The sequence below is a fragment of the Spea bombifrons genome, chromosome 12 (genome assembly GCF_027358695.1).
Source record: "Spea bombifrons isolate aSpeBom1 chromosome 12, aSpeBom1.2.pri, whole genome shotgun sequence".
In the NCBI taxonomy this organism is placed as follows: domain Eukaryota; kingdom Metazoa; phylum Chordata; class Amphibia; order Anura; family Pelobatidae; genus Spea; species Spea bombifrons.
Genome location: NC_071098.1, coordinates 12267296 through 12282354, shown reverse-complemented (window position 1 = coordinate 12282354; position 15059 = coordinate 12267296). Strand labels below are relative to the sequence as shown.

General features: G+C 37.3%; 1 protein-coding gene across 1 annotated transcript in view; it reads left to right on the top strand.

Moving 5' to 3' along the window:
• DRD2 (dopamine receptor D2) overlaps positions 1-15059 on the top strand; it is a 111687-nt gene that overhangs the window by 74613 nt on the left and 22015 nt on the right. Inside the window, exon 3 of the mRNA XM_053451689.1 lies at positions 9908-10205. Within this exon, the coding sequence (XP_053307664.1) occupies positions 9939-10205 (267 nt within the window). The 5' untranslated portion in view covers positions 9908-9938. The remainder of the gene's footprint in view (positions 1-9907; positions 10206-15059) is intronic.

Genomic DNA, 15059 nt, shown 5'->3' with positions numbered 1-15059 from the left:
ATTTATACATCCGTATTCCTGCGTTTGATAACAAACCTCAAAATAGATATGACCTGGTAATATGACATGGGCAATTACAATATATTACTGGAATCTCTGTAGCTAAAGGGTTAAACTTTCTGTTGAGAAAGATACATTTTAGGAAGATTCAACCTGACATCTTCCCGTGGGAAATCATTTTACACACACTGCTCTATTTTTTAATATATCCAAGATCTGTGTGTGTGTTTTTTTTGCTTTGTATATTGATGACTTGAGTGTTAAGCCAGCACAGTGAGCAGGGAAATGTTATGTTGAAATAGGCCAAATATTCCGGGCTTCACATTACTAGAAAGGTCAAGAGATATAACACTCTGTAATAGCATCGTAATAGAAGTTAGTACAAGATCTACAACATTAACCTTTCTAACAAATATAGCATTCTGTTCTGACCATAAATGTGCTAAGTGGTTGGGTGCACCAGAATGCACGATGACTGATAAAACAAATGCAAAAGTGTCCTACTTATATATATATATATATATATATATATATATATATATATATATATATATATATATACTGTACATGCATCTGAATTTCATCTAAGTTTCTTTTAACAGGAATACAATAGTGTAGTTAAAATAAACTAAGTATTTCATTGTAATTCTGAGAATTTTGCAGGTGTTATTGAAACAAATGCAAGTTGTCCAATTACCCCCCCATTGTGCACCTAAATCCAGGGTAAATTGCCAAGGTAGTGGCAATGTATAAGGACAGGGCTAGCCGCAGAGATCCTTTAGCGGGAGAGAAGAGCCTGGCGAGCGGGAGGAAGAGAGTTCCAGGGTACTGCCCTCCCCGGTGTATTGTATCTGGTGTATTGTACAGAGTGTTTCACATGGAAGCACTCTACAAAGTTGTTAAAAAGCGTAATGTAAGAAAATGGAGTGAGTGCTTCTTTAAGCACCCACTGATCCCTAATTCCAAACCCCACATTATTATATTGCATCGTGCCTTACTCACAGGGTTAGTTCACATCCACAATTTTTAAAGGTGCTGTTCTACCATTGCATGTTAGGCAAATAAAACTCGGGTTAGTGGGTTGATATTTTGTGTGAGAAAAGTAGCCTTTCTGGAAAGGGTTTGGCGATTCAGCAATATTAGAAATTATGTTTGTAATAGTTCATCTAATTACAAAACTGTTAAATTCAGAAGAGTAGGTGGAACCGCACCATTATATGGACACTCCAGCAATCATATGCACGTTATTGCATACAATAGCTCTGTGGTCCCTTTGTAAATGCATTGGAGGATTTCGCCTCTTAGCCCCCAGCTATTTTCTGTGCAGTAGTAGTTTTCGGCAGAACGTGTCACCATGAACGTCGTATATGACGTATCGGTCAGCTCTAATGCCAGCTCAGTAAATTATGTGTGTGTTTTTTTTTTGTTGAAGTATACTTTGTATTGCGGGTTATTCAGGGCATCGTACATTATGAAATAAGCACAGCTTTACCTTTTGGCTGTAGCAGCAAACATAAGTAGAACTGCCTTCCTGGGAATCTCTCCCATGTAGCCCCATTAGCAGCTGATGGTATTGTCTGCATGGCAGGGAATAGTTGATTATAATAAACCTCCCAGTGTATTTCTCCCTTTCCAAAACACCCCGCAGTGTTTGCCGGCAATTATGTCTGTCTCCTCTGTAAATGGGTACGCTGTATGGAACTTGCCTTGAGTAGGACAGCGAATGATATCCACAGCAATGACATAGACTTTGGTTTGATCAATCGCATAGAAATGTGTTCAGTAGTGTAGCTATGGGAAGAAAGAAACTGATCACTATACTTACATGTTATTTTAAGGCAGAATTTATTAAAAGCAAAATACTTCCTTTTTATGCAGTATAGCAGCTATAGCTGAGAACAATTTGCCATCGGAATTTTCACATTATTTAGAAAATGGTCAGAAAGGGTTTGTTTATTTATTTCGACAGTATGAACGTATGACATCATTTTATGTTTTTGTCTATTCTTTCAACCAGGTAGAACATAAGAGGAGTTCAGTAACTGCTGCTTTTTTGGGTGGTATTTGCAAGTATAATAACAAAACTTTGTAATCAGAAAATTTAATGATGTGTAAAATGGTTATACGACCGGAATGATTAACGTGTCTTGTTTTATATAAAGTTTTTTAATAACTCTTTTGAGCCAATTACCGTTTCTCAAAGCTACTCAAAGCCATTCACTGCACAATGAGATTCCAAATCAAAATAAAAAATAAAACTCCTAACATGATGAGAGATGTTAGGCTGGAGTTTATGAAGTTGAAATAAATTATTTTATTTAGTACAATAGATTTCTTTGTCATAAACAATAAAACATATAGGTGGCAACACATTATATCTGTTGGGAAAAAATGTATTGTAAACATAAGGTAAAAAAAAAAGTTTACATACATCCTTACGGTATCTGATATTATTACTAGCCTTACAGAACATTTAACATCAAAAGCAGACACTTTTAGCCGGAAGTCATTCAACTATCCCTAAGGTGTTACTATACTAAACAGAGAAGTCACTGGTAACTGATACCTGGGAACCTAGAGAGGATTGACCTGGAGTTTCATGATATATTGCTGCTTCCCTGGATCTCTGGTTCATCCATCTCTTTCTCTGGGGGAGGGGAGAGTGGTGCTTAGCCATACTGACTCCCTGCTCAATTCTCCACTAACTCCTAACCCATTTAATGTTTTCTGTGGCTGTCCTCATCCATCACATGGCTTACCATGCCCCATGCTTGGATATCAGCGCCTTTGTGCATAGCTAGTCCCTCGTGCGTGGCTAGTCCCTCCTGCGTGGCTAGTCCCTGCTGCGTGGCTAGTCCCTCGTGCGTGGCTAGTCCCTCCTGCGTGGCTAGTCCCTTGTGCAGCAACTACTTAGAAGAATGATGCCCACGGGGGGGCCAGCATGGGCTATAGTGGGCCTTGACTGTTGTGCGGAGGAGGGGTAGGCTTTTTGGCGGGAATTTTGGGGGTGGAGTTGGGGGTAGATTATATAAGTGGTTGCTTTCCCGGGCTCAGGAACCATTTTTTGTGGTTAGCTTACCTGGTTGCGTGTCCCACCCTCCCTCCCTTTTTTCTTTTGTTTGTAGGTTTGTGTCGTTTGTCACAGTCTGTGGGGCGGCAGCTTGCCAGGTATCCAGGGGGTTAATGTGGTGGTAAGTGAATGGTTGGTAACATCTGGTGGGAGGTTCTTGGCTGTCAGTGCTGGAACCTCAGGTCAGGGTGGGGGCATCTCGGTATGTCCCTTCCTTAAGTGGCATTTGGTTATGGTACCTGGATTGCTTGGCAAGCTTGGGTGTTTATTGTATATATTTACATGTTGGTGTTTGAGTCATTGTCCTTGTTAACGCACCTATGTTTATTGTTTCAGGTTTTGGCGTGACAATGACTCTAATAAATAAAATTGGCTGTGGCCTTTTCTCATCCATATTTATGGTGTGGTGTCTTTATTGGGGGGTTTGAATGGGGAGTTAAGCCTAGCCCGGAGAATCGAAGCTACAACAGTCAAGAGAGCTCCAGGCATCCTGCCTTGGAAGTTCCCAGGTATGGTGATAGGATAGAGTGCCCTGTTGAAAACATGCTTGACTTGGGCATGTAATAATAAAAGTATTTTCTTCTTGATAGAATAGTATACTAGTTCAGAATGTGAAACCATTGATTAAACAGATTTTGAAATGCTTTAACATTCTGATTAGTGGCAGTAGAGGCTCTGAATCTCTCCCAGCATTCACTGAAAAATTAGAAATGGCCAATGAGGGACACCGTTGTTTTAGGGGATGTAAAAGTTATCTACCTAACACAGATCTAAAAAGTGTAAACCCCTCAGCAAACTTTATTTGACCAAAAAGTGTGAGAAATGGTAGTGTTTCCCTTTTACAGATTTAACCACAAGAATTTTGTTAAAACACTTGTCTTTAATTTCAGAACTGTAATCTCAGCAAATGGAAAAATTCTATTTTTGCACCATTCTCATCTATTTTCTCAACACAAAAAGGTATTTTAAGTACTTGCTAAGAAATGTTCTCGCTGATTATTTACAGACTGATTCACTGACTCCTTATTCTTTACCTAATTCTGTTAACCGTTTTTAAAGATAATAGAACCCAACTTTCAATGTTTTATATTATGTAAGTTTGTTAAATGAGTATTTAGACATTTACTTACTGTACCTTATCCGTTACTACCTTACCTTAAAAAAGATTAATGTAGCTTCAGTGGCGTCGCTACAGGGGGGCAAGGGGGGGCAATTGCCCCCCCTAGGTTATTGCTTGCCCCCCCTGTTGCCCCCCCGCCCAATCCCGCAATGGGACTTTAACCCCTTGACTGCTAACGACGGCATGGTGCCGTCGCTAGCAGTCCCAGTCAGGTGCTAACGACGGCACCATGCAGTCACTAGCACTATCTTACCTTGATGGAGGTCTGTGGACCTCCATCACCACCTACCCCGGCGATCTGCCCCTCAAACTGAAGGGCATCACCGGGGCCACCCGATCTGCCCGGTGACGTCACCGCGCAACTTTATTAACAACTGACAATGGTCAGTTAAAGAGGTATGGGGGCATGCTGCTTAGATGCCTGTATCTCAGGCATCTAAGCAGCTACATACCCCCAACATATACCGTTGGAAAGGTAATCGCCGCACCTTTCCAACGGTATATAGATTGTAAAATAATAATAACAAATATTAAGTAAAAAAAATAATTTGGGGGTCTCTAAAGGCAGATAAAAAAAGATCAAAATTGCCTAGAGACCCCCAAATTAAATTATTTAAACATAAAGTAGTTTAACTTTAAAAAAAAAAAAAATTAAGTATTCTAGCTAAATGATCACTGTGGTAGCCAACGTTACCACAGCGATCATATAGCTATAAAAAGTTACATTCCCGATGGCCGATACTAATTTTTAATCCTATGATCCCTTTGATCATGGGGTTAAATTTAGCCAACGGTAGAGGGAGGCAATTTTTGAAATCCTGATGAACTGCAAATATTATTAAAATCAGCCATTTAGCCTGTGCGGTACGTGAGTTACCATATCATCCCTGGAGCGCCTTGCATTTTACTGCAAAAACGTATTTTTGCAGTAAAAATGTTTCTCCCTTTACCATCATTTCTTTGGAATTGTAAGGGGAAAGAATGGTGTGTGCTTCTGTGAGTGAATGTATGGAAAGTATGGTGTGTGTGCTTCTGTGAGTGAATGGAGATATGAAAGGCGTGTGAATGATCAGTAATTAGGGTTGAAGCCTTGACGTGGTATTACTACTCACGTAGGAAGTTAAATTATGGCACAAAAAGTACACATTTGCAAAAACGACACCCCTTTGCGCATCAAATGAGGGGCTGCATGTGTTTCTAGTACAAACCTGGAGTGCGCAAGACACAAATGAACATGTCGCTATGGTTAGAAAAAACATATTTTCAAGCCAAAGTGACATATTCCATCTTTATTTGTGCACTCAACTTTTTTCCTAGAAATACATGTAGCCCCTCATTTGAAGCTACAAGGGGTGTATTTTCTTAAAATGGATGAATTGTCTGAATGAGGGAGGGCATGAGTTAATATGTGGATGAATTGTCTGAATGAGGGAGAGCATGAGTTAATATGTGGATGATTTGTCTGAATGAGGGAGAGCATGAGTTAATGTGATTGTGTGTATCATAGATGTATAATTGTGGAAGGGCAAAGATGGCACTAGCAGGATGTTTGAGCCTTGGGGACCAAGATGGCACAGGCCGGGTGTATATGGGACAAAGATGGCAAATCTTATGTGTGTTATCTGCATGTGCAACCTGTGATCTATCCCTGTAATTTAGGGGGTTTTAAATATACTTTTAATGCCGTGTTTTTATGTGAATTCCAATTGATCTATACCGGCAAAGCTTGGTTTGTGTGTTCTTCTGTAGATCCATATCTGCTATGCTATGTTTCCATACATTATTTATGTATACCTGCAAATACAGGGTTTGTATGTCTTGTTCAGTTGATTAATACCTGTAATGCTGTTTCCATGTATTGATTTGATCTATACCTGCAATGCTACATTTCATATATTATTATTGTATACCTGCAAATACAGGATTTGTATGTCTGATTCTGTTTATTTGATATATACCTTCAGTGCTGAGATCACAAGTGAATTTCAATTGATCTATACATGCAAAGCTGGGTTTGTGTGTTAATGTGTTGATCTATACCTGCTATCGGCAGCAGGGTCTAATATTTATATATATATATTTATATATATATATCGGCAGCAGGGACTAATATTAGGCCCTGAAATCATTTAGTGGAAAAGTTAAGGTATTGTGTTGTTTAAAGGATTTCAAGGATTAGTCTTACTAAATTGTGGCTTCAGGCTTCCCATGTTGAATGATCAAGTATTGTATTGTCCAATAACAAAAGTATTATTCCATAGCACATTACTTTTGGCAATATATATATATATATATATATATGTGTGTGTGTGTGTGTGTTTTCAGTGGTATGATTTAATGGTGGAAATTATTAATGCCCCCCCAGTTTGACTGTGGTATCTTGTGTGCCCCCCCTATATATTGTTTCTAGAGTCGCCACTGTGTAGCTTCCATGATGGTCGGCCATCAATTTATATTGGGACTTAATGATCACCAGGGGCACAAAACATTATGGCACAAGAAATCCTAGAACGTTTTATGAATTAATAAAACAAGTGTGAGATCTACCACTGCAGAACTAGCGTCAGTTTCCATAAGTACACTATGGTATATTGTTAGTGATTTACCAGAAGAACCTAGAGCCAGAGAAGAATCTTTAATTTAAAATCGTCCCATTAAAAGACCTATTAGGAATAAAACATTGTAAATATCATGCCTGTATAAATGAACAACTAATAAAACGTCTGCATTTCCCCAAAGCTATTTCTCTATCTAATCCTCATCCCCCAGGAATGTGATGAGAAGCCATGGGGTAGGGTTGCCTTGCGTAACCTGTATTTAATAAACATTACCCCATCTCCCTGAACAAGGGATGATGGCAAGGGAGAGTATACTCGGGACTATATTGCCCACCATGCAAACTGTGGGGGAGGGGAAATATCCCTGTCTTTATTAGCGGGTTTTAGGCACGCTCTTACTTGTTTTTTTTATTTTTTTCTATGAATAAAAATGTATAATAATAAGTGGGGGGAAAAAGCAAGCGACTTATGGATTTGTTGACCTGCAAGTTGCTTGCCATTTTCATTACTTAGTTCAACTCTGTTAAAGGCGAGTGTATGCGAGTTGTGTGTGCTAATGTCAATAGACTTTTGTAACCTACAAGCTTCATCCAAGCACCAGAACAAGCTAGATATGTAACAATAGAGAGACAACTCTCACTGCTGATATTGTATTATTTAAATACATTTTTATATTCATGTGTGCATAAAACGTCACAGCAAATCTACCTCTATCATGTACTTCAAAAGGCAACCATTGCACCTATGCTTTTCTGATTCTAATACCCACCTCTGGTTACACACTATGTAGAATTTATTCTAAATTCAAAATTAGAATGTGGTTTTGTTTGAGCCAAAGTTAGACCGTTAAGATCAGTTACTCAGCAGGATTAAGTCACAACTACAAAGAAAACCACTGAAGATAAATTGCTCTGCAGCAGTTGCAGGAATGTAGCAATCAGACTGTCCAGACACAACTTCTTTTGGCAGATTGACAAGGTGTCAGACTGGGAAAATTAAAGTTAAGGCCAACACTGCGTACACTACTGCATGCAGCAGGAAAACAGCCACAAAGCAAGTAATATAATGTTGAGCAGCATAATAAACAAAGTTTTCATTTAAATTGAACAGTTTTATAGATGTTTGTGTTTGGTACTATAAACTCAGAGTATTCCGGTTCAGGATCAATAGCCATGGAAATAAGCTTTTGGGTTTCTTAGCCAGAAAACTGATCTTGGTTCTTCATTTATAGCCATTTCTATCTTAATGCAAACAATCGTTACTCCTGATTCATTTGGAGTTATTGGATCGCTAATGTATACAAAGCACCAGGATTTCAAAAATAATGTCAACAGGAGATGAGGACGTGATCAGTGAAGTAACGCCTGTTTGCTCTACTAATTGCGTCAGTGATTGCAGTACATCATTTTGAAGACACCTTTCTCTCCAAAAACAGCTGTCACCCAACACTAAATGCCGTATAATTATTGTGATTTCAAATCTTTTATTCATCTTTTATTCACAAAAACAGCGCGAGTGACTAGTCCAACAAAATTACTGGGTTTTGTTGGCCAATAATGATTTATTTATAGCCTGAAATATCTGCTTCATTTCCAGATAGTTTTTCAAAAACCTGAAAATAATTGTTCTGTTAAATATAAATAGGAATATAGGTGATATAGGTTGATTGTTCTTACTTTTGTATAGACTGCAAAGGCAAGCGGACCTAAGACTCTTACCACATTTTCCTGATTCTTCCATCGACTTGTTAAGGTTGTGTACAAATCATTTTGGTAGAGGACAAACATTGTGTTTTTATCTGCAAAATTGTTAAAATAGAATGATTGGAGTCCTGGACCTATCCTTATAGTGATACACAAAACATTTATAGAGTTGGAGAACTTGCAGTTGTTTCCTCTACAATAGTGGTTAGCTGTAAGGTACAATATCACTGGATGGTGGATGTTCAAGACACCAGACAGATTGTTTAGTCTAGTGAAAAACTATTATATTTATATGATTTATTATATTTTGTAATCTCTTCTATTATAAGTCCCTTACTAAATACTTATTCAGACAATGAAATTCAGAACTAACAAAGTAAGAATACATTTTAAAGGGTGCCTGTCTAGAGACAGGTGTAGGCAAAGATGTAGGTAGACCTTTTTAAAAAAGGTTTAAAATATATATATATATATATATATATATATATATATATATATATATATATATTCTATGCACATGTGGTTCTGAAGGCTTGGTGTTTTGCGCCTTATAAGTATATGGCTAAATACATTTCAAAGATGAATTTAGTTAGCATTGATTAGTATGTAATTTTAGTGTGCAAACAAAGAACCACCAAGCAGTAATGAAACCAACATCAAATGCAACCTTTCTACTATTGTTCCATTCGTTAAAATAGAAATAAAATTGTTGGCATCAAGAATGTGAAATCAATGGTCTCCCTAATTAAACAACAATTTAAAGACGCATTTATTTTAAAAAAGGATTAGAGGATTTCATTTGAGAGACCATTTTTTTTCACGTTTTTAAATAACGTGAACACGAGAAAAAAGGAAGAGAAGAATGAAATGTATTAAACACAAAAAATTTCAGCTGTTTTCTAGAAGTTTGTCGGGGCACGAAATCACCGTATCCGTAAAAATCCCAAAACCCCAAATCATAAAACTAAAAAATGTTTATTTATACACGCAGTCATGCCCTGCAGAATTATTCTGTACAAAAAAATGGACTGTTTGGAATTGTTACGAAGAAAAATCACTGCTAAAGATGAGTGTTTAGTATTTTTGTTTCTGAATGTAGCTTGTATTTGCTGCATAGACAGTTTTGTTAAACATTAGCATATTACATATACATATAGCATATAAATATTACAGGAGTAGAGCCATGGTACATCCACATTTTGATTTGGGACGTATTATTGGTATATAAAGATAATTAGCATATTTCATGCACAGATATTGATATCTGTATTTATTATGCAACACAAAAATGACAAAATAATAAAGATTACTTGACAACCCTAAATTGTTTTAAAAGGTAGATTTCACTACTATGCATGACTGATGTAGGAGGCCATTATATACAAATCCATAATATATGTGTGCCTTATAGATGCATTGGTGATAACTGTTTTTTTGTTTGTTGCTCTTCTTTTAGGACCAAAGCAGACAAGGGCCTTCAGAACTTCATGGATAACCAGAATCTGACCACGTACAATGATGAAATTAACAATGGAACCAATGCCACTGCATTTGATGAACAGGGTCACTACAATTACTACGCCATGCTTCTTACGCTTCTTATATTCGTCATTGTTTTCGGGAATGTTTTGGTTTGCATGGCGGTTTCTAGAGAAAAGGCTTTACAGACCACGACCAATTACCTGATTGTAAGCTTGGCCGTGGCAGATCTGTTGGTGGCAACTCTGGTCATGCCATGGGTGGTATATTTGGAGGTATGTATTCATGTATTTATTGTTTTTTTATGAACTTTAGATTGTGTTATAACATAAACCTGTAAAGAGGTACACTTTCATGTATTGATTTGTGAAGAGGGCTTGACCCACTTGGTGCCTTGTTAGAGTGAAGGGTTTATACACTCCATTTTTCTCACCATCTCTCCCCTTTCTCCCCATTCTTCCTCTTTCTCATTATCTCACCCTTCTCTCTATTTCCCCTTTCTCTCTCCACATTATTTATCCCCCTATAGCTTTATCTTTCGATTTTCTTTATATATTTCTCACTATGTATCGATCCCCTTTCTCTTCTTAATTCCTGTAATGGGAGCACGAGGCCTGACTTCAGAGATCTCAAACACAAAGATATTTTCTAGGTAAACACAAAAATCTATCAACATATAAGGTCCTAATTTTGTGTCCAGCTCAAGTCCAGTATTGCAGTTGTTCATTTTGATGTGTAAAGTCTGTGTAGTGCTAAAACAATTCTTACTTTAAACGTGTGCCTGGTATACCTGATATTAAACTTTTTAGTATGGTGTCTGTGCTACACTGCTTCAGAGACCAGGGGATTATGCATAGTAGAAGAGGGCCTTCAGCAATGAACTATTTCTAATTGTGTCCTTTTAATCTATGCCTTTGAATTTATATGCTAATCAAATGCTAACACACTCCTCGTGCTCTCATTTCTATTTAACAGCTCTGTGATGCATTTGGCACATTTGCTATTTTTGTATAATGCCAGTTGCCATGAGATGTATAGATTGACGGTAAAAGCTACATTTTAACACTTTAAACTCTGAACTCTTTGGGACATCAGGTTTTTCGATCTTATCTGTAAATGCTATGTAATCATCATACCTTCTTCAGTTATAAGAATTCCTAGTAAAATGTCCTCTGTATTACAAAGGGTGTGCCTTGGGAAATTATGTATATATGAGTCATTCAAACACATTATTGGTATCAGTAGAAAGACCAACAATGAGTATAACTAGTGAGATTAGGAAGATCCTGGGATACTGATTTGTAGACCCTTCTGTAATGTTCTGCAAATTACAGATTTAAGATTGTTACATTATTGTCCCAATGTCACACATTCTTTAATAATTGTCTTAGCTATTACACATTAGGTGTCATTGTCAGCCTAATAATTACCTCTGTCCAATGTCTATATGCCAGCAGCGTGTCCTGTCCTTTATAACCCAATCTGACTTCACACATTCATGATTAACTAGTGAAAATGAAATAATGAATAACCAACTTGATGTTATGTATTTAATATCAGTGTACATCATTATCGGGAATGTACAAATAAGGTGCTGGAGACATCAGAATATGATCAACAAGTGGACTGAAAGTCATCGTACATGTGAAACGTGACATTACACATTAGCACTGTACTTTCAAGAAATGTGATTTTACCAGAAGAAGCAATTCTAACTGACAGACAGGGTTATTGATTAACTAAGTCATTTTCATATGACCTACTTTGTATTCTTCCCATCAGCAACTTACATTCATCTACTGACCATGAGATAACGAAGCCTGATGGTCCTTTCTGTACTTCTAGAACCCATCTGGTACTGGTGCATTATTAGGGGTGTATAGGAACATTTACTTACTATGTGGGTAACAATGAAACTGCTACACAGCAGACCCATTTATAAACTACAAATTGTAGTTAGAAAATATGACTTTTGTTTTAGTCTTCAGTTCAACCATGCAGTGTAATTTAAAAAGCAATCAATTATGAAACGTATCTTATATGGAAATAACAGCCATAGTTTACTTTATTTAAGAGCACAGTGAGATTAACTTCCCTCAAGTATTCTGGATAGAGCTGTGTTTGAGGCTTCAAAAGCTTTTACAAGATCTTCATTGATAATCCCATTATTTCAGACCAGCATTTCATTTAATCCCCTGTATAATAAGCTTTTCCTCACTGTAACACGTCCATAGGAACCTTCATGTTCACACATAAATAATATTAATACGGAAACCTGCTGGACAGCTCTTAAACGCCGCAAACCTCTATTCATCCCTTACATGTCACTCCATACATTTTAACCCTCCACTTAACCTCCTTATTACACGTTAACTCTCTGTTCCAACTTGGAACGTCACTGCTACCATTTGGTCACCCTTTGAACCCTCTGTTCAGGTGTACCATGCCTTCTACTTCCTGTAAGGGTAAGGAATTTCCCCACCAACACCACCTGGGTGAGATGGTATACAAGTTTTATGGGTAAGACTTCTCAGTGAAGTAGGTGTATTGCATTACATCAAAGCATCTGACCCTCTATTTTACACAATATCCATTTACCATTGTAGTAGCCCTTCCCTAAACTCCCTCCATTATATTTTTATTCTACTGGATATAGGCTTCCAAGCTCAGAACCCTTTCTAGGGCTGGTCCCTTGGAGTTCTCCTGGTCCTTAAAGGAGGCAAGAAAGAGATCGGTCAAGTTAAGGAGCAAAGCTAGCCACATATGCACTGACATGCGTACGCGGTAACCTGAGCCTCTTATTCTCCTCCTAGAGACTGTTGTTAGGATTAAATTGAACTGTGTTTCTTTTTCTTTTTCAGAAAAAAATATCTGAAAATATCTTATAATCAGGGGCATCTTGTATTTAGCCTTCATATGCGCAGCACTGCCAAGAAAGGCTGAGTTGTCACTCACCCTCACTCATGCTCTCTCACACCCTCACTCTTTCATGCTCTCTCACTCTCTCTCACACTCTCTTTCATACCTTCTCACAGTCTCTCAATGTCTCCCTACCTTCTCTGCTGACCTCTTCTTTGTCCTTGTGTCTTTTTCCCCAGCTCCGCTTTTTCTCTTACCTCTTCTTGTCTTCTGTCTTTGTCCGCTTCTCTCTGTGCCTTGTTTTCATCCTCTTCTCTGTGAACAAGGCCTCCTGAAGCACTTTCAGGCACATCCTCTCCCATGATTGGCATTTTTCAGAAGTACTCACGGAGGCAAGAATAAAGCAGATAGATTTACGAGAGAGAGGTGTGGAAACACTTCTCTTTCTCAGTCTGAGAGCAACAAAAGTAAAAACTGTGGTTTTTATTTTTTTCCATAGGTTGTATTATATTTTGGCCTTTTCTTTTTATCTTTCATTAAAATGCAAACTTGGGGGGTCACCTTATAATCAGAGTTGATTTATAATTGACCAAATATGGTAATTCGGTGTCAGATTAAAGATCTATGGTTCAATTTGGGCTTCTTCAAGTTATTGGGGCATTTAGGGACTATGCCTGAATTGTCCTCTTAATAAGAAAAGATATATTAGAAAAGTGAATAGTTAATAATAAAAACTACTTATTATTTAGCTTTCTTGGTAGAAAGCTTAATACTTGTAAGAAGACGATAAAAATATGTTCTTCAAGAGGATTTGTCTTCTGTTTTCCTCTACAGATTCTCAATTCAAAGGGCAAAGCAATTATTCCACTTAATCTCTTAAAAAGGCCATAATTTTACTTTCTACATAAACATTGCAGGATTAATTTCTTTCAAGTGTTTAGGACAAAATCAAGACGGTGCTATAAAACGTCTTCATTGATCTATCTCTCACAGCATGATTTCCTTCTTAATCCTCTTTCCTGATGAAACGATTGGCCTGTGATCCCTTTTATACTGATAGAAGCAACATTGTAACATTTGCGTGATAAATTATTATTACATATTTTTTATGTTTTCGGGAGAACTATTTAACTCATTTCATGAACGCCAGCTAACAATTGTTGAACCTGTTGGGGGGTTAGAAGTCATTTAGGTCTGGGAACTTTTTAAAGTAATTGAACCAAGAAATAACTTATACATTTCTTTTCACTAAGAAATGCTGATATATTTTTCACCTAGTTCCTGATTCTTGATGTTAGACAGATAGGAGGAACACTTATCTGTGTAAAATAATATCCTCCTGGTTCATTTCCCCTTTATAGTAATTGTTGTGCATTTGCACAACACCCTTCTAAACAGGCGTGTTTACATGTTATTGTGTTTTAGCACAAAAGTAATTTGGCTCTCAAAATTATGACTACCAGGAAAGTTGATATAGCCATGTTCCATATTAGCTCTACAGAAAATGGAATTGTAAGTGAGTTATTTTATTGAATAATTTGATTCACTTTTTACTGTGACTAAGTATCAACAGACATGCCCACCTAAATGACAGCTTTATAGATGACAAATACATAGAACAGTGACTTCAAAACACACATTCAACCTAAAGATCTACAAGACCTCCCATGGATAGCCCATAAAATAGTACAGAAAGGGTGTTAATGCTGCCAAAGGTCCAAGTTCTTTAAACCTCTGGTGGCTGTATTAGGAAACTGAGTTAAAACACATGTAAATCCATGGAAAGTAGTGGTCCCAAATCTTTAAATCACAGCAGGCAAGGGGGCTTGTCAGTCTGCGCCCTCTAATAAAGATGTTTCCGGTGAAAACCCTTACCAAATGGCAGCTGTTACATTTGCTGCCTTTCCTAAAAAGAAACAAGGAAATAAATAAGTACAACATTAAGTAAAAGCTATTTCAGATAGGTCATGTATGCCCATTACTGCTAAATTTGTTTTTGTATTAAAAATGTAATTTGTCGGGCTGATAAGGCCTTGAAGAGTTAATGGAGAGCCTTGTCCATGTGCGTTGACTGCATGAAAGGTGCTCTTCATGTGCTTAAGTGTTGGAATTAATTAAGAAACATGACTGGATGAGATCGTTGAGATTAGTTATATTCTCAGATCTGTTAAATCAATGAGTCTTAGGTATTTTGATTTACGTGTCTTTCATATGAATTATATTCCTTTCTTAAAGATTGATACATTTGAGAAGCTACATAATAGTGAACA